The sequence below is a fragment of the Lathyrus oleraceus genome, chromosome 5 (assembly GCF_024323335.1).
Source record: "Lathyrus oleraceus cultivar Zhongwan6 chromosome 5, CAAS_Psat_ZW6_1.0, whole genome shotgun sequence".
In the NCBI taxonomy this organism is placed as follows: Eukaryota; Viridiplantae; Streptophyta; class Magnoliopsida; order Fabales; family Fabaceae; genus Lathyrus; species Lathyrus oleraceus.
In genome coordinates, this window is record NC_066583.1 from 561,746,543 (window position 1) to 561,771,437 (window position 24,895).

General features: G+C 42.4%; 1 protein-coding gene across 1 annotated transcript in view; it reads right to left on the reverse strand.

Moving 5' to 3' along the window:
* Positions 1–3,826: 3,826 nt before the first annotated feature.
* LOC127082069 (uncharacterized) overlaps positions 3,827–24,895 on the reverse strand; it is a 55,161-nt gene continuing 34,092 nt past the window's right edge. The window contains exon 9 of the mRNA XM_051022292.1: positions 3,827–4,028. Within this exon, the coding sequence (XP_050878249.1) occupies positions 3,827–4,028 (202 nt within the window). The remainder of the gene's footprint in view (positions 4,029–24,895) is intronic.

The window sequence follows — 24,895 nt, forward strand, 5'->3', positions numbered from 1 at the left end:
CTGGGTGCTCGCCTAGCGAGCACTTCGCCACAACACTCGCCTAGCGAGCAAGCTGATGAATGCATTCTTTTTCTTGGTCCCTTGCCATTTTCTTGTGCCTTCATTTTCTATTATTTCATGCCTAATTCCTGCACAATAACGCACAAATCAAAGGTACCAAGATCGTTTAACATTGTATTGCGATTCATCTAAAACAAAGGCGGTTTCGAACGCTTTAGCAACAAAAAGGAGTGAAAATGCACACATTTGATAGCTCAAATAAGCACTTTTGGGCATCCAACAACTCACCCCAACTAGATTCTTGCTTGTCCTCAAGCAAAGTATGCCTCTTGAAGGACAAGAGGATTTGCTTTAAGAAAAAGGTTTCTCCGAAGTCGGATAAAACGGCTCAAACACAAGAAAATCAACCAGGCATAAGTTCCCAATGGTTAGAATAACATAATGCACAGGAACTAAAACTTAATAGCAATGCGAAATATGTATCTATCCACAACAATATTATCTTGAATGAATCACCCTATCTCTCCTCTTCGAATAAGGATTGAAGAAATTACGCGTTTGCAACCGCGGGAATAATCTCACTCTCCAACAAACAATGAAGAAATCAATTCAATTCATACAATGTCTAACAATTATAAATGGTAATGTGGAAGCACGAAGATCACTAAGGACTTTTCGGTTGTAGCTTGGTTAGGTTAACAAACAAGGGTCATTTCTAAGGCCATTGAAAACGAAATTGCCGATGCAAAAGAGACATTCACTGTACATTATTCACACATCTCAACTTCGTTCCATTTGTTTCTCATTTGAAACCTTCACAACTCTTATTTCACAACTCAATTTTTGTTTTTCACTATTTTTCTTCCAAGCAAGCATTCATTTTCATTTTCTCTATTTTTTCTTTTCTTTCACATCATATTTACAAAACAGATGTTTCTCTTTTCTATATTTTCTATATTTTTTTTTCAATGCTTGCTCGGTTTTTCAAGAGTTGTGGCACTTACCGATTCTCATTTTCGTTCTCCCCAACTTATTTCTTTTACTCACCCTAAGTGAATGCTCTTGACTTTTACGGCAAAAGAACAATTATCAAAAATTTTCGGGTTTCAAGAAAAAAGATTTTTGACATCTCGCTTTATTTCAAGCCGAGATTCAACTGTTTAAGCTCGAAGGGGTTAACGAATACTCTCTCTGCTCACGGGTAAGTTGTATTTGGAACTGGTTGTGCTCGATAGAAAACAAGCGCCTTGATCATTTCTAATTGCTTCGACATATTCACAATAATAAAAGACCAAGCATGAATCAAATGAATCAACAAAGTTTATTAGAATCCAGCATTTAAGTGTACAATGGAGGTTTCCTCACAATTTGTGGTTCTAAGTCCTAAGTGAATCATTCTTTCAATTATGTTGCAAAAAGAACAATATTCAATTACAAAAAAGAGTAAAGTTCTTAATGCATTCTAAAATTCTAACCGAAGGTAACCATGTACCTTAGCATTATTCGCCTGTTATTTTTATCATTGCCATCCAAGTTCGGATGCACCTTCATTGGATATTTCTTTGAGGAGCAACCAATCTAGAAGGTTTGACACTCACAACCAAAATTTTATTAAACAAAAAAAATTTGAACCAAACACACAAATTAAAAACATAAACAATAACTATTACTTAAAAAATTTAAAATGTGCATGGGGGACAAAACACCCCAAAAGTACATAACCAAAATCAAAATACAACAAATCTGAAAAATACAATAAAATAAAACAAACTTAGCCCTCAAAGGACTCAAAACCCTCATCACTACCGGCTTCAAAATCGGTAGCATCATCATCATCATCATCGTCATCATCACCATCATCCTCAGCACCACCTGAAACACCAGTACCAGATGCACCGGCACCCGCCCCCTCTCCAAACATAGGCCTGTCCACAGGCCATCTAGCGTTCTGCAGAAACTGTTCACGCTTCATCATCGAGTGATCACCGGAGGGGTCACATGCCTGCAACTGCAACAGCTGCATAGAATCGTGCATGTCAACCATGTCGCGCTGAGTTGCCGCCATCCAATCCCAATTGTAGTTGCAGACAGCCTGCTGGAAAGGATCGGATCCATGAGCAAAAGTACCAGGACCATCAGAAGTCCCGGTATTACCAGCAGCTGCACCACTTCTTAAGTTCTTAGGCTTGCAAAACTTGGCCACATATCTATCATTGATGGCCGGCGGGATCCTTACTTGACTCCGGGAGGGTAGCTTCACCTTCGCATGTTGGCACAAAGCCATGATTAGACACGAGAAAGCAAAGGGGCAGTTAACTCGTGCCCCGACTTTAGCTCGCTCTCGACCACAGACTTCATCTTCAAAGCAATTACCCTTGCCACATCAATTTGAATATTCGTGAAGATGCAGTGAACCAGATGTGCCACTGGGATCGGCACGGTAGAGGTGTGAGACTTGGGTTTTATATTTGTGAGAACCAACATGAGTATCAGCTGAGCCATGGGAATCATGTCCTCCCTATGGTATCTCATCGGAACCCTAGATGGGTTCAACTCAACTGATTTCCCTTCAAATAGTAGAGCAGCAGAAATGGAGTCGATGTCTCGGTGAAGCCTTAAATCCTGATGGTATGCGTCTCTCTCGTTTGCCCCCAGGTGGAGCGGTTCACCTAGATCACGGTTGATTGTATCCCGATCGAATGCAACCTGGCGGCCAGACACTCGTGTTGTCCATGTGAAGGGATCATCGTCGTTAGGCAGTGCGTTCGCGTAGAACTCACGCACTGTTTCGATGTCATAGTGTTCAAGCGGAGATATCAACCGGTCCCACTTCTTACTATGAATCAACCCGGCAAATGTACGGTAGGTGCCTTCTGGGTTGATTATGAACCTTTTCTCTGGCAAAATCTTTCTCTTTTCCAAAGCCACATATCTAGCTGCTTGCTTAGGCCCGACGAATTTGTCGGTGTCGAATTGTATGGGCACGGTACGGGAAGTGCTCCCGACCTTTCTCTTTTTAGGCGCGCTTGATCTGGATGCCATCTGCAAAGACATAGAGAGGAAACAACACAAACACAAAACACATTAGAAAGCAAAACAGAATATCCAATTACTGTCATGTTCGCCACTGATTCGCCTAGCGAGGTGCTAGCGAATCTTGCGGGTTTTGGATTCTGCCTTGTTAACACTGAAATTTCAGAAAAACCCAAGGTCTCATGGTATCTATTTCAGAACAAAATGATTTATCATGAAAGGCATCGTTCTAAGGTACATGCAAATCTACACCCACATGCAAAACCTAATGTACCCATTCCCCCAAATTCACCCTAAATGACATATACATCAGAAATTTACAAAGTTAAAACATAAAGAAATGGAATTAGGGCAAACCTTAGTGAAAGAGATTGATTGAATTTGAAGTGCACAATGAGGTTTGCAATGCAATGTAACCGTTTAGGGTTTGAGTGAGATGAAAAGTGAGAGAGTGTTTGTGAGTGCTAATTCAGACTACACCACTAAAAAGAAAAATGGTATTTGGGCCCAAAATAGTGGCCTGCTGAAACTTAAATTGGTTCTGTCATGCAGCGCTCGCTACTGCGTCGCCTAGCGAGCAGCTAGCGAATCGTCGCTACTGCCTTCGCCTAGCGAGCAGATAGCGAGCATGACAGTATTTTGCTTTTCAAAATAGAATGCAATGCACAATTCAACAAGTTTCTTCAAGTTGAACACCAATACCAACCAACAAAAAAACTGTAAATACTTACAATATTGGGGTGCATCCCAACAAGCACTTGTTTAACGTCGGATAAGCTCGACGGTTCGATGCTCACAGAGGAGCATCCAAGGGAATAGTATAGCTCCCGCGATCCACATGACCGCCGAGATAAACCTTCAAACGTTGGCCATTTACCGTCCAACTCTCCTTCATTTCTAAGTCTTCAATGACAATTGCTCCATATTCCTTGACTTCCTTGACCCGAAATGGCCCGGACCATTTAGATTTCAACTTTCCAGGGAATAGCTTCAACCTGGAATTGAACAATAGGACCAATTTTCCAGGCACAAATTCCTTTTTTCGCAGCTTCTTGTCATGATACTTTTTTACTTTTTCTTTATACAACCAACTTGAGTGATATGCGGTATTGCGCATCTCTTCCAACTCAAGTAGTTGCACCTTCCTTTTCTCACCGGCCAAATCCTGATCCTTATCGAGCAAATTACTCAAAGGCCTAGCTACCTTTGAGAAGTCTTTGAGAAAGTGCCAATAGAAACCGGCGTGCCCCAAAAAGCTTCGGATTCCCTTCACATTGATCGGAGGAGGTAACTTTTCAATCACTTCGACTTTAGCACGATCGACCTCAAGCCCTCTTGAAGAGACTTTGTGGCCAAGTGTAACACCTCAAAATTTGCCCTCCTCTCTTGGGACTAAGCATTAACATATTTGCATTTCATTTTAGGGCATTAGGCATCTCATATTGCATATCATGTGGTTACATCGTGCAAGCCATCTTTCCAAGTCTTGATCAGAAGATGAGGAAGTCAGAAGGTGCAAGCTAGGGTGTTGACTGATCATGGGCCATCTGAGGATTGGACTGTGAATTAGGGTTTTGTGATTCCCAAGGGTATTGGTCTCCATGTTGATTGAATTGATGCATCATCATCATGGTTGGATGTCATCAGAAGATTGAAGAAGATTCCTTGAGATTTGGGTTTTGACCACTGGTCAACCCTAATCAGTTGTATTGGGCCAATCAGGGCTGGATCAGGAGATGGGGTTTAAGATGGAGATGAGGTTCATTTTGTGATTATATGGTGATTATTGAGGCTAGGGTGTCACCCTTGAGCCATTTCAGTTGAAGATTGGGGTTCAATTTGATCTATGCATTGCCAGATTCATCTGTCAGTTGAAAGGTCAACTGTGGTCAACTGTGCTTGATCTGATGGATGTGGAGGTGGAAATGAGTTGGATACACTTCATTCATGTTGGAACAAGTGTTATATGACATCTCAAAGCTTAAGAATGAAGAAAATCAAGTCAGGACAAAAACTGCCAAAAATAGCAGGTGACTTGTAACTGAAGTTTCCAAAAATGGAAAGTTTTTGACCTCAAAAACAGATGTCCAAGGAAGCTTCAAATGAAAAATTGTTCAACATGACAGATGTAGATCTTGTTCTCACCTTTCCAAAAAGTCCAAGAACTTGAAAATCCAATGTACGGTTTGCAAGATATGGCTCATTGAATTTCAGAAAAGACCCGTAATCAGGAGGCCATAACTACCACATACTTTGTCCAAATTGCAAGTTCTTTATATGCACAAACTCCATTTGACATGTACCTTGAGGGTGCATCATTGGATTTGTTCAAAAATGGCCAAGGCAAAAAGTCACTTTTCAACTGGACAGCTGAATTGGACCAGGGGCAAAATTGTCCAAATGTCAAAATAATTGGAATTTTTGGATGGGACTTTTTCCAACACCTCAGGAATGGCATTTTAAGTGTGTTTGAATATTCATTTCGTGGTTAATGCACATGGTTTGAGTTTTGGGTTGAAAAATGAAATGCTAAAAATGGATCAATTACCACACACATATGATTTTGAGAAATACTCAACCAATTGGAATGGGAATAGTTTCTACACATCACATATGGCATTTGGGGGTTGCTTGAGCTGTCAAAACATCTGGCACTAGCTGTCATTGTGTATTGACCAATTTGCCCTTGCTTACAAAAATTGCCATTTCACTAACATTCCAAATTGTTAATTAAACATGATTAGTGGTGGATTAATGCAAGGTATATAAACCAAATCATCTCCTAATCATAACTGAACCTCACATTCTCCAAGATTGGATCTAGAATCATCACATTCTCTCCATTTTCATCCAAGAACACAAACCTTCATTTCCAAAAATTCTTGACCAAATCTCAATCATTCTTCGAAGTTTCTTTTGATTTGAACTCACATCATCATCCTTAGCATCTGTTTTGGGAGTTTGGAAGAGGAAATGCTCGGAATCTCGACTGTCCAATACCACATCAACAATGGTGAATTCGAGTTTTGAGCTCTAGAAGCAACCTCAATCGAAGCAAGCACCTCCATTCACCTTCTCCATCCTTCTAGTGTTGCTGTTTTCACGATTTGAGCTCTAAAAGCATTGCAATCACGACTGCCATATCCAAGTAAGTGAAAATTCGAAACTCATGTTTTGTTCAATATTTGTATGCGTTAGAAAGAGCTTGCTGCGTGGATCACAGTGATATGCTTAGTTTTGCAAATAGTGAACCGTAGGCTGCGCAATCTTGATTTGAAGATTCGATCACAAACCCTAAGTGAATCGATTCGTGAGTTCTAGGAACTGTTAGTGAGAAATAATGTGATATTCGTGTTCTATGTGTTGAGACGAGTCCAACGAGCTATCGCTCGTCCATTTTCGTTAACTTTGAGTGTTCTTCAATTTTTTCATTTTCTGGAAATTTGGCGTGAGGAAGAAGATGAAATAGGCTGTTTGATCCGTTTTTCATTTTGAACTTTCAAAATTCGTGTTTCCCGCTCCCGCCTTTAAATTATAGAAAATCATTAGGACATTAAAAATTCATAAAAAATAGTAAAAAATTCCTAAAAATATGGAGATTTTTTTCCTTGACTTTGTTGACTTGTGTAGGATTTTTTTGACCTATTGGTCAAAGTTGTGCTTGGCAAATATTTTATTTGGCATAGGCTTTTCTAATGTATGTCACATTTTGATACATTTTGGCAATTTGATCATGAAATACTCATATCATAAAATAAATGGCTGAAAAATTTTGTGGTGGTTCTTGACTCATTGAGGATTATTTATATGTAAATTTCATGAATTTTTGATACCTGGTCAGAGAGCAGCAAATTCTGGAACATAGGTGTGACAATTTGTGTCACACCTCTTGATGTCAACTTGTTGAATTTAATTGGATAACCTATGCATGTTAGAATTGAATGAAATTTGGCATGGTGAATTGTTGATATGTTAGGATGTTGTATGAATTTTTGTAGAATTTTTCACTGCCTTTTCTAATTGATCATGATTTTTCATTTCTGGTGATTGAAATTGCAAGCTCATGTGACACATGTTGGTAGATTGATTGGGAAATCCTCATATTGTATTGTATGGCCATGAAATTTGATATGCATGAACTAGACACGTTGTGTGACCTCCCTGTTTTGGTCTCATCCATTTCTTTTTTGTTTTCAATGAGATATGAATTTTTGAATTGGATGTATGCATTGATGGTGTGAATTGAAGCATGAAATTGTGTCTGTTTTTGATGATTTTCATTGACATGGTTCCATTTGCCCAATTGAGCTCAAATTTGACATGGTAGACCTTGATTATCCCCTGTTTAGGTGTATTTAATTTGAGAATTTTTGGATTTATTTTGATAGGGATTTGAATGCAATACTTCTGTTTGTATGCTTGGTGGTTCATTTGACCTCATATGGATTGTTTTGTGCATGAATTGAGCATGATGGATGATATAAACATGAGACCAATGATGTTTGATCTTGTTTGATGTTAATTTGAGTTTGGTTGGTGAATACCTTGCTGTTTAGGAATTTTTATTGCCTTTGGACCCTAGGCTTGGCCTAGTGGTCTAGTTGCTAATATTTGCTTGATTTTTCAGGATCAAAAAAAGCAATGTACATGGAGAATGATACAAGTTGATTTTAATTGATGTTGTGGATGTTTGTACACTAACATAACATTGTTTTGTAGGTGTTGGAGCTTGGGCTTAAGCCTTGGGCTTGCTTTGTGTTGTATTGTTTAAGCTGTTTAACTGTTTGCTTTACAGTTTGTCTGATTGAGTACTGACTGAGGTTGATTGTTTCCAGGTACTTTAGTTGCTCAGTTCCTTGTGAACTATTGCTTTGCTTTGCTTTGCTTAAGCAACTTGCATTGAGGTAAGTCTTCTCGACTTCATGTAGTCTGGAGACCCGGCTGTTACCGGGCCGGGCAAATAAATGTCTGAAGTCCTCCTTAAGAGGCAATGATTGTGGTTGTTTATTTTTAAGCCCAAGCAGGTGAAAGTCCTTCAAAGAAGGCAATTGGTGGAAGGTAGGGACAAGCAGCCTGTCCCCCACTATTCAGTGAGTCTTCTCCTTGCTCCCATTACATGGTTGTAGCATTGAGATCAAAAGCCCAAGATCTTGTGCAGTGCACATTGAGTCAGAGTCATCGAGTATAGAAGGGTTCCCCCATTCTGGACCCATGCTCATTTGTCAGACGCTCTCCCTGGTTAGGGATAAGAGCTGTGAGGTCTGATCCTCACTTCATCCTTTCATCTGCTTCACCTTAGCCTCGTAATGGCAAGGTTAAGAGCAAAACCAGCCTGTACAGACGATTGCTTAGGCAGTCAAACCTGATTGATTGAGCCCCTTGTTTGGCTATAGTGCATGCTACGTGGATATCTGATTGTTATGCTTGTGTTGATTGAGATGCCTGTTCTCATTTGATATATGATTGTATGCTTGTATGCTTTCTTCTTTCCTGGTTAGGATTAGATCGCACTGATGCAAGTAGGTAGAAACCTGAACTTAGGGTGACTTTGCATGACAACATTAGGCTCGAGTCTCAGCTCCCTAGTGTCGTGTTTTCCCCGGTTTCTGGTTAGCAATTTAGTCCCTTTCAGGGGAACTACATCGTCCTGATCCTCGTTCCAGACGAGGTATGTAGGCAGGTGGTCGTGCGAGACCACTCCGGGCAACCTTTTTCTTTTTTGCGTGTGTTTGCTTGTTATCTGACTGTGTGTTTTGGTTCGGATGCTGACGTAAGCCCAGTGATTGGCAGTCGGGCTCCACGTTTGCCCTTTTGAGTGTGTTCTGGTTCGGATGCCGACGTAATTCCATCAGTGGTTGTCGGGCTCCATGTTTGCCACCCTTGTTTGTTCGCGTGTTTTGTGTTGTTTGGCGTGCGTAAGCCGAACTACAGTGGCTCTGATTCTTGTTCCAGACAAGATATGTAGGCATAAGGTGCGACGCCTTATCGAGCCCATTTCTCCTAACCCCACCTGCGTTCCCCGTGTGTGTGTGTGTGATGTTTAGCAACCTTTTCTTTATTCTAGGACGTGGATCCCGTCGAGTACGACGGACGTGAGGGGTGCTAATACCTTCCCCTTGCGTAACCGACTCCCGAACCTTTTCTCTCTGGTCGCGAGACCATGTCTTTCCAGGTTTCTCTGAGCGTTTCCTTTCCCTATCTTGGGATAAATAACGCGCAGTGGCGGCTCTGTGTGTCTTTATTTTTAGCCTCGCCGGTTGATTTTTCGCAGGATGCGACAGCTGGCGACTCTGCTGGGGACCTTCGATGTAGACCTATGCTGGTCCATCGTCCCTAAGCGAGTCCTTCCTAGCGTGCTAGGATTAGTTTAGGTTGCTTGTTGTTCGATTTATTGCATTTATTATTCTAACCAGTGTGTATCTATATTTGCATTAATGTCTGCATGCATCATACTATCATGCTGTTGCCGTCCTCTATGCAGGTGGTTCTGTTATTTGGGGTGGGTGTTCTGAGTGGGGCTAAAACCCAGGCCCGAGCATACACTTAGGACTAGTGTGGTCTCATGTTCCTCATTTGCTGGATCAGCATATTGTTGCAACGTGACATACCACGAGCCAGACGAGGTTCATTTGATAGTGCTTTCCTCTGTGGGGTACTCCACTTTGGTTGAGTTACTTCATCTGAACTATTGACTCTGGTGACCGATCATTTCCCGGATCTTTGGTTTAGACGATCTCAGGAGAGCTGCAATGGCACACCCGAAAGGGCAAACCCATTGAGTATCTCTGCCCGATTGTCGAGACTATTATCCGCCTTAGGATGACCTGTTTAGAATTTACCTGTGAGGGGAGGGTGATTCTTTCAGATGCATGTTCAGATGGTGACTCAGATGGTGACTTTTTGTTCCGTGGATCAGAGTCCTATTTATAAGTCGGAATTATGGCCATTTATTGCCAAGACGCCGGAGTGCTGTCCGTGGTATTTATCAGTGGGGATCCGTTTATTTCGGGATTCCCCGGGCCGAGATATTTATCAGTGGGGATCCGTTTATTTCAGGATTCCCCGGGCCGATTCAGATGGTTATGGTTCTCTGTTCAGAGATGGTTTGGTGATGATGATGATGATGATGATGTATCTGTTTCCCGTTTATTTCGGGACCCTTGAGTCGGATTTGTGGTTAACCAGACTTCAGATGGTTGTGACCAGTTCAGAGATCAGAGCTGTGGTTCAGAGCAACAGATGATCAGAGGACTTGGAGGATGGCCCAGTACATTGCATACATCTGCATCATTCTCATTCTGCATTCATCTGCACCTAACCCACGTTTAGCCATATGGGGAATGTTATTGATTGAGAATCTGGTTGAGAGACATCTTGAATTTCAGAATGTGGATGTCAAAATATTATCTGTCTCGATGAAACCGGAATCAAAGGACAGAAGCTTCCTCATATGGATAGACGTTGCATTCATGCATATTAACCTGTTTGCTGTTTTGCAGGAATCATTGCTCGTGCTCGCAGAACCGTACCTTTGCACTCAACACGCCCTCACAGATATTACACCAGGCGCAATACTCCCAGACTGATGGATCCTCCCAACGCTGACATCCTCGAACTGAAAGAGAAGATGGGAGAGCTGATCAATGTCATGCAAGAGTTCGCCTTGGGGCAGAAAGTAATTGCCGAAAAGGTGAGGAGGATTGAAGACTGACTGAAGATGGGGAACATGCAAGGAAACGCTTCGTCGTCTGGACCGAAGAAGCCATTTGGTAATGACCAGCACAAGGATGAGGGTGAATCGAGTGCTGTGTACGCCCAGAGAGGACACGGTAGGGGTCGTTACTACCAGCACACCGCTGCGGTAACTATTCCTGCTGACAATCAGCCTGCACAACAGCAACAGCAGCGTCAGCCATTTCAGCGGAGGTCTCCGAGGGTAGGATATCCAGCCAGGAGGAGGATGAGTGATCGACATTTTGACAGGCCGCCTGTGACATATTCTTTCCTATTGAAAAAGCTGAAAGATATGGGGCTGGTACAGTTGAGGACTTTGGCACCTATGGGACCTGATCAAAGGCCAGCCAATTTTGATGAAAATGTCAAATGTGAATTCCATTCGGGTGCTCCCGGGCACAGTGTAGAGGACTGCAAAGCTTTTAAGCACGTAGTCCAAGACCTGGTGGACTCCAAGGCCCTCAATTTTACATTGTCATTGAATGCTGATGCCAATCCCATGCCGGCGCATGGACAGACGATGGTGGGTGCAATTGCTGAAAATTCAGATCGCGCCTGTGCGGTAGGTGGAGAGACTGACAGTGACTGCAAGTTCAGTGGTTGGATAAAGCCGTGCGTACCAGGAAGCTGAAAGGCCTAAACAAGATCGGCACTGTCACTCATCCCGAAGAGTAATATTTCTTGTTTTCAGTTTATATGCATGAAAGCCATACGTGTGGCCCGACACGTAATGGTCCATTGTAAGGGCCACCTCATGTTCATAAATTTGCATTTTCTGCATCATTAATAAATGGATGTTTTTCAGTCAAAAAGCGGTGTTCCCTGTTTTTCATTTATTTTTGCAGTTTTAAAAAAACAAATAAAAACGGCAATGTTTATTTTCATTTTTCCTTTTGTTGATTTGTCTCGTCCCAACTTCAAAAATAATTCTCCGGATCTCGTTGATAACGATTTGGTTACACCTCATATGACTTCGACAATTCGATCTATCTTGCTGAAGAAGAAGGCGAAGAAGATTGTGATCTGCTGGAATTAGCCAGGTTGTTTAAAACAAGAGGAGAAGGTGATTCAGCCGCACGCAGAGCGGGTTGAGGTTGTTATTCCAAGCACCGCCAAGGTCAGGAAGTGAAATTGGAGCCGCTTCAGAGGCGAGTCAAGAGCAAAATGGTAGTTCTGGATGAAAGAGCATGTGGATGCCTTCACCTGGTCATGTCAGGATATGCCCGGGTCGGATACCGGTGTCGTTGCACACAAGCTACTATGGAAAGGAGACCGTCCTCTAAAGAAGCGGAATGCCAGTGCCTGTATCAGAGAGCCATGGTGACTTTGTTTCATGATATGATTCATCATGAAATCGAATGTTATGCTATGACATGATAGCAAAGTCCCAAACAGGAGTGGGGCATCTGGTGGAGATAATTCAGACTGAGGTTGAATTCAGATAAGTGCACTATCAGAGTGCGGGCCGGTAAGCTGCTGGAGGTTCATTGTAAGGGAGGAATCGAGGTTCATCCTGCTTAAAAAAAAAAAGGGAACAATAAGAGAAACGCCTGAACCGAGAAAGAAAAAAAGAGGTTCGTGGTTTTTTAGAAAGATTGAACTACCTGTCATGGTTCACATCTCATCTAACAGCCACGTGCGAACCTATATTCAAGATGTTGAAAAAAAATCAAACGGTCAGGTGAAATAATGATTGCCAAGGGGCATTGAAAAATAAAAGAAAAGTTGCAGAAACCTCTGATTCTGATACCTCCTGTGGAAGGAGCGACTGTTAATCTGGTACTTGACGGCCTTCGAGGGGTCTGCGAGGTGTATTGGGTCAGCATGACGCGTCTTGTCGAAAAGAGCATGCAATATACCTTAGCAAAAAGTTTATCGACTGTGAAACAGTACATTCACTGTTCGAAAAAACTTGATGTACTTTGGCATAGGCTGCCCGCCGACTGAGACAGTATATGCTGGTTCATACCACTTTGTGGATTTCCAAGATGGATCTGATCAAGTATGGGTTTGAGAAGCCAACATTGACCGGACGGGTTGCGAGAGTGCAAAATAATGTTGACGGATTTGTGATCCGCTCAGAAAGCAATCAAAGGGGTATTGTCTGATTACGTCGCTCCGCAATCCGTTGAGGGTTATCAACCGAGGACGTTTGAGTTCCCTGATGAGGACATCTCGAGGTGCTCTAATCGAAAGATTGAGGGTAACCGATCCCGGAGGAGGGACCTGACCCTGAATCCGAACGGATTATGATGTCTGATGGGGAGGATAAGGTGGATGAGTTAGTGCTTCCCGGGGCACGATGGAATGTACCAACGATGGTGACCGAGTACGAAGCTGGTATCCTGGGTACTGTACCGCGGTACGTACGTCTGCTGGGGCACACGCCTTTCTCATTTAGAAAGCTTGATTGAAGAAAAGAGGCTAGCAGCCATCTATCCGGGGCAGTTATACCAGCAAAGGATGAAGCGTGCTCTTGACAAGAAAGTACGACCTCGGGTATATCACGTGGGTGATATGGTGCTGAAAAGGATCCTTCCTCCTCAGAACGATCGAAGGGGCAAATGGACACCGAATTATGAAGGTCCATTCGTGGTCAAGAAGGTTTTCTCTGGCGGAGCCTTGTTGTTAACGACCATGGATGGTGAGGATTTTCCATCCCCTGTGAATGCAGACGCAGTTAAAAAATACTTCGTATAATTGACCCGCTGGACGAAAAGAATAAAATAGTCCAGGAAAAAATGGGCATCCCGGCGAACCAAAAACAGAAAGAAAGGTTCGGGCAAAAATTAGGGATAAAGATGAAAAAAATGTACACCCGGCAAGTCGAAAACCTGAAAAGGCGACTTGGGCAAAAAAGGGTATCCCGGTGGACTGAAAACCCGAAAGGGCGGTCCAGGCAAAAGAGGGATTGAAACGAACAGCTGCGTCCAGCATGATCGTTTGCGCTTTGGTTAAGGCATCATGGATAATACCTGGTAGGGATCAGTCAGAATTGTCTTGTTCAGAAGGCAGAAAGCATGGAGAGTCTGAGGACATGCGGGGTGTAACCGAGTTGGAACTCGATGAGATCATGGGTTTCACATTGCCATTAGGATAGATTTTTCCTTTTGTGCAATTACCTCTTTTCAGGAATTGCTTCCTTTTGTATTGCTCATTTGAGCCACACTTTTTCAATCAACAAAATGCATATTCAGTCAAATAATTTTGTTTTTGTTTTCATAACCGTTTTGATTGCAAAAACATCCAGATATTTTTGATAAAGAATCTTGCATTTTAAGACATACAGGTCCCTTCCAATGCATGCTTATAAGATTGAAGCTTGAAATCTTATTTGGAAGGTTGAGTGACCCAAGTGTGGAAATCTTGGCACGCCTGGGGCACGGTTTTATCTAACGGTCTGTTTTGCAGGTACTGTTAGATATTCTTCACTCACTTGCAGGTTGTGATGTGGAAGCTTTGTAACAGATCCCCAGAGAGTTCGCTCAGATATGAAAGAATGACGAAGACGTTGAGACGTACGATGATCCTTGATGGTAATCAAGAAGACTCTTCAAAGTCAGAAGATTTGGAAGTCTGTAGAAATTCCCCGCAGAGTTTGACCAGAAATGAGTGAATGGGTAGAGAAGTGGCGAAGACGACGAGACGTCCGACGACGACCCTTGAAATTAATCAAGAAGACTCTTCAAAGTCGGAAAATTGAAATTTCTGTGTAAATCCCAGGAGTACGTTTCTCGTCGAGCGCGGGGCGATTTGGAATACAAGATGATGGAGCAGAAAAGGTCCAGACGAGTCTGGAAATTCCCCAAAAGTGGAAAGTTGATACGAGTTTGGGAGGTGGATACCATAGTTCGACGAGTCGACGGGTGTTCTGTATCAACCTTTCTTATTCCCCAGCTAGGTCCCCCAAGTAGGAGTAGAGGACCAGCTCCCCAGCAGATTCAAGGTCTATGGACTTCTCCAGCCGAGTCAGGACGGTTATCCCGGGCAGAGGTAAAACGGTGTTTCCTCAGTAGCCAGGTCTGAAGGTTGCTATCCCCGAGTGGAGCGGGTTCAAAGAAATATATCTCCAGCAGTTCCCCGAGTGGAGCGGGTTTCAAAGAAATATATCTCCAGTAGTTCCCCGAGTGGAGCGGGTTTCAACGATATATATCTCCAGCTAGTTCCCCGAGTGGAGCGGGTTTTTTCAATGACATATCTCTCCAACAGTGTTCATTCTACCAGTGGATTGAACGAGTTTCCGTAGCAGACGAATATCTGCATCCCCAGCCGAGGGTATCCTACATGTGGATTGATTGGGTCCTCCCCAGCGGAGTAGTTGTCGTTCCCCTAGCAGGGTCTGGATGGTATTCCCCCAGCAGGTTGAAGATTGCTCATTTCCCCAGCGGGAGTATCTGTGAGGGTTCCCAAAGCAGAGTTGGGATCTATATCCCCAGCAAGTCAAAGACTGTGGTATTCCCACAGAGTGCAGTGAAGGATCTGTATCCCCAGCATGTCCTCGAGAGGGTGGGGTGCAAAGGAGGTATTCCCCAGCATGTCCTCGAGAGGGTTGGGTGCAAAGGATCTGTATCCCCAGCAAGGGTTGTCTATTTCCTAGCAGCAGTGCTATCCCCAGCAGGGTGGAAATCGGAGCAGTGGCGAGTTCCTCAGCAGAGAGTCTCGTATTCCCCAGAAAATTCCCTTGAGGGGGATATTTTTATGCATTCATCATGTAGAATAAGCATTGCATATTGCATAGAAAAATAAATAATCGCGTAGCATTTCCATAATTATGGAGCATTACGCAGAAGAAATCAAGCATGCATCATTGCAAACGTCAGCTAGTCTCAAGCCGTGGTTATTGTTTGAGAGGTATTTTGCCAGAAAATGAAAGTGTTACTCCGAGTAGTATAGCCTCATGATTGGATCACAGGTATTGTCCCAGTGGTACGACACTGGAGAAGACTCCTTCCGTCGGACGGAGATGGAAAAGGGATGTATTCAACGCAACCCAAACTGTGGTTACCGCTTGAAGATTTGGGGTTCACCAAAGGTGAAGATGTTACTCTGAGGAGATTAGCATCACAACGTCAGATCAGCAATGTTCCCCAGTAGTGCGATATTGGAGGAAATGTTCCCGTCGGACAGAGATGGGGATACAGTCAGAAGACGTTACGCGATCAGCGCGATTCAAGCCGTGATTACCGCTTGAGGTTTGGTTTTGTCTGACAGCGAAGACGATGCTCCGAGGAGTTCAGCATTGTGAGTTTGGAACCACCGTTTCTTCCCAGACATCAGTAAGTGTTTGGTCGATCATTGTTTGATGTCTGTCCGCATCATTGTTTGATGTCTGTCTGCATCATTGTTTGATGTCTGTCCGCATCATTGTTTGATGTCTGTCCGCATCATTGTTTGATGTCTGTCCGCATCATTGTTTGATGTCTGTCCGCATCATTGTTTGATGTCTGTCCGCATCATTGATTGATGTCTGTCCGCATCATTGTTTGATGTCTGTCCGCATCATTGCTTGATGTCTGTCCGCATCATTGTTTGATGTCTGTCCGCATCATTGTTTGATGTCTGTCCGCATCATTGTTTGATGTCTGTCCGCATCATTGTTTGATGTCTGTCCGCATCATTGTTTGATGTCTGTCCGCATCATTGTTTGATGTCTGTCCGCATCATTGTTTGATGTCTGTCCGCATCATTGTTTGATGTCTGTCCGCATCATTGTTTGATGTCTGTCCGCATCATTGTTTGATGTCTGTCTGCATCATTGTTTGATGTCTGTCCGCATCATTGTTTGATGTCTGTCCGCATCATTGATTGATGTCTGTCCGCATCATTGTTTGATGTCTGTCCGCATCATTGTTTGATGTCTGTCCGCATCATTGTTTGATGTCTGTCCGCATCATTGTTTGATGTCTGTCCGCATCATTGTTTGATGTCATGTCAACATCATTGTTCGGTGCCTGTAAACATCGAGTTTCCTCCCGGTCATTGGTTAATGTCTGGTCGAGCTTTTTTTGGTGTCAGTAAACATCATCGTCCGATGTTCAGTAAACGTCGAGTTTCTTCCCAGTCATCAGTCAGTGTCTGGTTGAAGGTGTACCCTCTGACGTGTTGCCCTTAGAGTGGTGATTAGTGAAGTTTCCGACTATCAGGTTGAAGCACTTATGGTATTCAGGCCAGTTTTTCGGAGTTCAGACCGAAGTGGTTTTCGGACCAGGTAGAAGAAGAGAAAATTTTCGGGGTTCAAGAAAAGCAAAAAAAAGAATGAGAATCCCGAGTGGATGTGGTGTTCAGACCATGGTTATCCCTGCGTTACCATTTATTTTGGCATCCAGGTCGTCGGTTTTTCGAGTTTTTCTTCGCCGATGCTGACAGGCGTTGTTAATTATCATCCCATCAGAGTGCAAATTGTTCGTCTGTTCTTGGTATTCAATCACTCTTCATCCTGATCATCCGAAAGCCGAGGCTATTTCGTATCGACAGGTTCACAGTGGATTGAATAGGGGCAGCTGTAACACCTCAAAATTTGCCCTCCTCTCTTGGGACTAAGCATTAACATATTTGCATTTCATTTTAGGGCATTAGGCATCTCATATTGCATATCATGTGGTTACATCGTGCAAGCCATCTTTCCAAGTCTTGATCAGAAGATGAGGAAGTCAGAAGGTGCAAGCTAGGGTGTTGACTGATCATGGGCCATCTGAGGATTGGACTGTGAATTAGGGTTTTGTGATTCCCAAGGGTATTGGTCTCCATGTTGATTGAATTGATGCATCATCATCATGGTTGGATGTCATCAGAAGATTGAAGAAGATTCCTTGAGATTTGGGTTTTGACCACTGGTCAACCCTAATCAGTTGTATTGGGCCAATCAGGGCTGGATCAGGAGATGGGGTTTAAGATGGAGATGAGGTTCATTTTGTGATTATATGGTGATTATTGAGGCTAGGGTGTCACCCTTGAGCCATTTCAGTTGAAGATTGGGGTTCAATTTGATCTATGCATTGCCAGATTCATCTGTCAGTTGAAAGGTCAACTGTGGTCAACTGTGCTTGATCTGATGGATGTGGAGGTGGAAATGAGTTGGATACACTTCATTCATGTTGGAACAAGTGTTATATGACATCTCAAAGCTTAAGAATGAAGAAAATCAAGTCAGGACAAAAACTGCCAAAAATAGCAGGTGACTTGTAACTGAAGTTTCCAAAAATGGAAAGTTTTTGACCTCAAAAACAGATGTCCAAGGAAGCTTCAAATGAAAAATTGTTCAACATGACAGATGTAGATCTTGTTCTCACCTTTCCAAAAAGTCCAAGAACTTGAAAATCCAATGTACGGTTTGCAAGATATGGCTCATTGAATTTCAGAAAAGACCCGTAATCAGGAGGCCATAACTACCACATACTTTGTCCAAATTGCAAGTTCTTTATATGCACAAACTCCATTTGACATGTACCTTGAGGGTGCATCATTGGATTTGTTCAAAAATGGCCAAGGCAAAAAGTCACTTTTCAACTGGACAGCTGAATTGGACCAGGGGCAAAATTGTCCAAATGTCAAAATAATTGGAATTTTTGGATGGGACTTTTTCCAACACCTCAGGAATGGCATTTTAAGTGTGTTTGAATATTCATTTCGTGGTTAATGCACATGGTTTGAGTTTTGGGTTGAAAAATGAAATGCTAAAAATGGATCAATTACCACACACATATGATTTTGAGAAATACTCAACCAATTGGAATGGGAATAGTTTCTACACATCACATATGGCATTTGGGGGTTGCTTGAGCTGTCAAAACAGCTGGCACTAGCTGTCATTGTGTATTGACCAATTTGCCCTTGCTTACAAAAATTGCCATTTCACTAACATTCCAAATTGTTAATTAAACATGATTAGTGGTGGATTAATGCAAGGTATATAAACCAAATCATCTCCTAATCATAACTGAACCTCACATTCTCCAAGATTGGATCTAGAATCATCACATTCTCTCCATTTTCATCCAAGAACACAAACCTTCATTTCCAAAAATTCTTGACCAAATCTCAATCATTCTTCGAAGTTTCTTTTGATTTGAACTCACATCATCATCCTTAGCATCTGTTTTGGGAGTTTGGAAGAGGAAATGCTCGGAATCTCGACTGTCCAATACCACATCAACAATGGTGAATTCGAGTTTTGAGCTCTAGAAGCAACCTCAATCGAAGCAAGCACCTCCATTCACCTTCTCCATCCTTCTAGTGTTGCTGTTTTCACGATTTGAGCTCTAAAAGCATTGCAATCACGACTGCCATATCCAAGTAAGTGAAAATTCGAAACTCATGTTTTGTTCAATATTTGTATGCGTTAGAAAGAGCTTGCTGCGTGGATCACAGTGATATGCTTAGTTTTGCAAATAGTGAACCGTAGGCTGCGCAATCTTGATTTGAAGATTCGATCACAAACCCTAAGTGAATCGATTCGTGAGTTCTAGGAACTGTTAGTGAGAAATAATGTGATATTCGTGTTCTATGTGTTGAGACGAGTCCAACGAGCTATCGCTCGTCCATTTTCGTTAACTTTGAGTGTTCTTCAATTTTTTCATTTTCTGGAAATTTGGCGTGAGGAAGAAGATGAAATAGGCTGTTTGATCCGTTTTTCATTTTGAACTTTCAAAATTCGTGTTTCCCGCTCCCGCCTTTAAATTATAGAAAATCATTAGGACATTAAAAATTCATAAAAAATAGTAAAAAATTCCTAAAAATATGGAGATTTTTTTCCTTGACTTTGTTGACTTGTGTAGGATTTTTTTGACCTATTGGTCAAAGTTGTGCTTGGCAAATATTTTATTTGGCATAGGCTTTTCTAATGTATGTCACATTTTGATACATTTTGGCAATTTGATCATGAAATACTCATATCATAAAATAAATGGCTGAAAAATTTTGTGGTGGTTCTTGACTCATTGAGGATTATTTATATGTAAATTTCATGAATTTTTGATACCTGGTCAGAGAGCAGCAAATTCTGGAACATAGGTGTGACAATTTGTGTCACACCTCTTGATGTCAACTTGTTGAATTTAATTGGATAACCTATGCATGTTAGAATTGAATGAAATTTGGCATGGTGAATTGTTGATATGTTAGGATGTTGTATGAATTTTTGTAGAATTTTTCACTGCCTTTTCTAATTGATCATGATTTTTCATTTCTGGTGATTGAAATTGCAAGCTCATGTGACACATGTTGGTAGATTGATTGGGAAATCCTCATATTGTATTGTATGGCCATGAAATTTGATATGCATGAACTAGACACGTTGTGTGACCTCCCTGTTTTGGTCTCATCCATTTCTTTTTTGTTTTCAATGAGATATGAATTTTTGAATTGGATGTATGCATTGATGGTGTGAATTGAAGCATGAAATTGTGTCTGTTTTTGATGATTTTCATTGACATGGTTCCATTTGCCCAATTGAGCTCAAATTTGACATGGTAGACCTTGATTATCCCCTATTTAGGTGTATTTAATTTGAGAATTTTTGGATTTATTTTGATAGGGATTTGAATGCAATACTTCTGTTTGTATGCTTGGTGGTTCATTTGACCTCATATGGATTGTTTTGTGCATGAATTGAGCATGATGGATGATATAAACATGAGACCAATGATGTTTGATCTTGTTTGATGTTAATTTGAGTTTGGTTGGTGAATACCTTGCTGTTTAGGAATTTTTATTGCCTTTGGACCCTAGGCTTGGCCTAGTGGTCTAGTTGCTAATATTTGCTTGATTTTTCAGGATCAAAAAAAGCAATGTACATGGAGAATGATACAAGTTGATTTTAATTGATGTTGTGGATGTTTGTACACTAACATAACATTGTTTTGTAGGTGTTGGAGCTTGGGCTTAAGCCTTGGGCTTGCTTTGTGTTGTATTGTTTAAGCTGTTTAACTGTTTGCTTTACAGTTTGTCTGATTGAGTACTGACTGAGGTTGATTGTTTCCAGGTACTTTAGTTGCTCAGTTCCTTGTGAACTATTGCTTTGCTTTGCTTTGCTTAAGCAACTTGCATTGAGGTAAGTCTTCTCGACTTCATGTAGTCTGGAGACCCGGCTGTTACCGGGCCGGGCAAATAAATGTCTGAAGTCCTCCTTAAGAGGCAATGATTGTGGTTGTTTATTTTTAAGCCCAAGCAGGTGAAAGTCCTTCAAAGAAGGCAATTGGTGGAAGGTAGGGACAAGCAGCCTGTCCCCCACTATTCAGTGAGTCTTCTCCTTGCTCCCATTACATGGTTGTAGCATTGAGATCAAAAGCCCAAGATCTTGTGCAGTGCACATTGAGTCAGAGTCATCGAGTATAGAAGGGTTCCCCCATTCTGGACCCATGCTCATTTGTCAGACGCTCTCCCTGGTTAGGGATAAGAGCTGTGAGGTCTGATCCTCACTTCATCCTTTCATCTGCTTCACCTTAGCCTCGTAATGGCAAGGTTAAGAGCAAAACCAGCCTGTACAGACGATTGCTTAGGCAGTCAAACCTGATTGATTGAGCCCCTTGTTTGGCTATAGTGCATGCTACGTGGATATCTGATTGTTATGCTTGTGTTGATTGAGATGCCTGTTCTCATTTGATATATGATTGTATGCTTGTATGCTTTCTTCTTTCCTGGTTAGGATTAGATCGCACTGATGCAAGTAGGTAGAAACCTGAACTTAGGGTGACTTTGCATGACAACATTAGGCTCGAGTCTCAGCTCCCTAGTGTCGTGTTTTCCCCGGTTTCTGGTTAGCAATTTAGTCCCTTTCAGGGGAACTACATCGTCCTGATCCTCGTTCCAGACGAGGTATGTAGGCAGGTGGTCGTGCGAGACCACTCCGGGCAACCTTTTTCTTTTTTGCGTGTGTTTGCTTGTTATCTGACTGTGTGTTTTGGTTCGGATGCTGACGTAAGCCCAGTGATTGGCAGTCGGGCTCCACGTTTGCCCTTTTGAGTGTGTTCTGGTTCGGATGCCGACGTAATTCCATCAGTGGTTGTCGGGCTCCATGTTTGCCACCCTTGTTTGTTCGCGTGTTTTGTGTTGTTTGGCGTGCGTAAGCCGAACTACAGTGGCTCTGATTCTTGTTCCAGACAAGATATGTAGGCATAAGGTGCGACGCCTTATCGAGCCCATTTCTCCTAACCCCACCTGCGTTCCCCGTGTGTGTGTGTGATGTTTAGCAACCTTTTCTTTATTCTAGGACGTGGATCCCGTCGAGTACGACGGACGTGAGGGGTGCTAATACCTTCCCCTTGCGTAACCGACTCCCGAACCTTTTCTCTCTGGTCGCGAGACCATGTCTTTCCAGGTTTCTCTGAGCGTTTCCTTTCCCTATCTTGGGATAAATAACGCGCAGTGGCGGCTCTGTGTGTCTTTATTTTTAGCCTCGCCGGTTGATTTTTCGCAGGATGCGACACCAAGCACAATCCCCTCGGTCACCATGAAGTGGAACTTCTCCCAATTAAGCACAAGATTGGTCTTCACACACCTTTCAAGGACCGTTTCCAAGTTTGCCAAGCATAAACTAAAGGAACCACCAAATACCGAGAAGTCATCCATGAAGACTTCCATTGTTTTCTCAATAAGGTCGGCAAAAATGGCTTGCACACATCTTTGGAAAGTCGCCGGTGCATTCCACAACCCAAAGGGCATTTTTCGGTATGCGAAAATTCCAAACGGACATGTGAAAGCCGTCTTTTCATGATCGGCCGGGTCAACCGCAATTTGGTTATACCTAGAATAACCATCAAAGAAACAATAGTATTGTTGCCCCGAGAGTCTTTCGAGCATTTGATCCATGAACGGGAGTGGAAAATGATCTTTTCGAGTTGCGGTATTCAACCGCCTATAATCAATACACATTCTCCACCCCGTTGCAACTTTAGTAGGGATCAACTCATCCTTGTCATTTCGGATCACGGTAATTCCACCTTTCTTCGGAACCACATGCACAGGACTAACCCATGGACTATCCGAAATCGGGTAAATCATTCCCGCATCCAACAACTTGACAACTTCCTTTCTAACAACCTCCTTCATAGTAGAATTTAAGCGGCGTTGTGGTTGAGCTACCGGCTTAAAATCCTCTTCCATTAAGATCTTGTGCATGCAATAGGAAGGACTAATTCCTTTGAGATTGGAAAGAGTCCAACCCATGGCTTCTTGATTTTTTTTTCAGCACATTGATCAAACGGGCTTCTTCATCATTTGACAAAAGGTTGCTTATGATGACCGGCTTTGCTTCGGTCTCATCTAGGAATGCATACTTCAAAGTAGAAGGTAACATTTTCAATTCAATAGGCGTTTTTTCGTCATTAACCTCCTTCTTCAAGTCTTCCTCCTTAACTTCCCACGGATTCAACTCTTCTAGACTATCAAGCTCCCTTAGACATTCATCAAGAGCTTGCTCTTCTTCAACTGTGAACACTTCAAACGAGTCATCAAGAGCTAACTCCATAGGAGATATCTCATGAATATGCTTAGAAACCTCAAAAGTCGCCTCTTCGATCACATCAATGCGAAAGCTATCGCTTCTATCCTTTGAATGCGTCATGGCTTTGAATAGATCGAAAGTAACTTCTTCGTTTTGGACCCTCACCTTCATCAAACCGTCGTCCACGTCTATCATCATGCGTGCGGTTTTCATGAACGGTCGACCAAGAATGAGCGGAGCATCATCGTCCTCTTCCATATCAATAACAATGAAATCAACTGGGAAGAAAAATTTGTCAACTTTGACCAAAACATCTTGGGCTACGCCATGAGGATGGGTAGTCGACTTATCGGCCAATTGCAAAGTCATCCGGATGGCCTTTATTTCAATGTTGCCAAGCATTTTCACAATAGACAATGGTATTAAATTAATGCTTGACCCCAAATCAATTAGTCCCTTCCCGACATAGACATCACCAATTTTAACCGGCAAAGTAACTCGTCCCGGATCAACCTCTTTTTTCGGAAGCGTCCGTTGAATGATTGCACTACAACTCGCATCTAGGACAATGGTCTCCGGTTCCGTATACCTCCGCTTTTTAGTAAGTATGTTTTTCATGAATTTGGCATACTTAGGCATTTGCTCCAATGCTTCGGCAAACGAAATGTTCACTTGAAGTTGTTTGAAAATATCCATGAACCGGGCGTAATGCCGTTCATTCTCCCTCTTAGATGGAGCATGAGGATACAGAAGGTTTTGGATTGGAGTAGCGCTCACTACCTCCTTTCCTTTAGCAACTCTAGAACTCCTTGCTCTAGGGTTTTTCACTCCCTCCACCATCACTTCATCACTCTTATTATTTTCTACTTCCACACTTTCTTTATTTTCAACTTCACCATTTTTTTCATTCTTTTCAACTTCATCCTCACTCCACTCCCCAACTTCACCATCAATACTATCCTCTATTCTTTTCTCCTCATCATTTTTCTTAACCTCTCTTTTTTCACTCTCATCTCTTTTCTTACTCTCACTAATCAACTCCCTTCCACTTCTCGTCGTTATCGCCTTACAATGTTCCTTAGGATTCGTTTGCGTGTTCGCCGAAAAAGAAGGTCCGGGTTGTTGTTCTGCTAGTTGCTTAGCAAGTTGACCGACTTGAGTCTCGAGATTTTTGATTGCCGCATCGTTACTCTTTTGATTAGCCATTGACATTTTCATAAATTGAGTCAATGTCTCTTCTAACTTTGAAGCAACGACCGGCGGTTGAGGTTGGTAAGGATTTTGGGGAGGGTTTTGACGGTTAGAAGCACCACCCCCATAACCTTGGTTATGGTAATAGTTACTCCTTGGTTGGAACCCTTGATTCCCTTGAAAGTGTTGTTGTGGATTTTGAGTATGTTGTTGGTTTTGAGGATGTTGTTGATACGGTTGTTGATACAGTTGTTGTTGTTGTTGCCTCGGTTGGTAGTCTCGTTGGTTCGCCGTGTAATTCACTTCTTCGAACCCGGGAGGTGGACAAAATCCGGTGTCATGCTCACCCTTGCAAAGCTCACAACAAGCTATTTGTTTAGCTCTAGAAGGCTCTTTCAACTCTTTTATTTGTTGAGTTAAGAGTTCGACTTGTTGTGAAATGAGTTTGTTTTGGGCAAGAATAGCATCGTTCGTCTCAAGTTCAAGCACTCCCGGTTT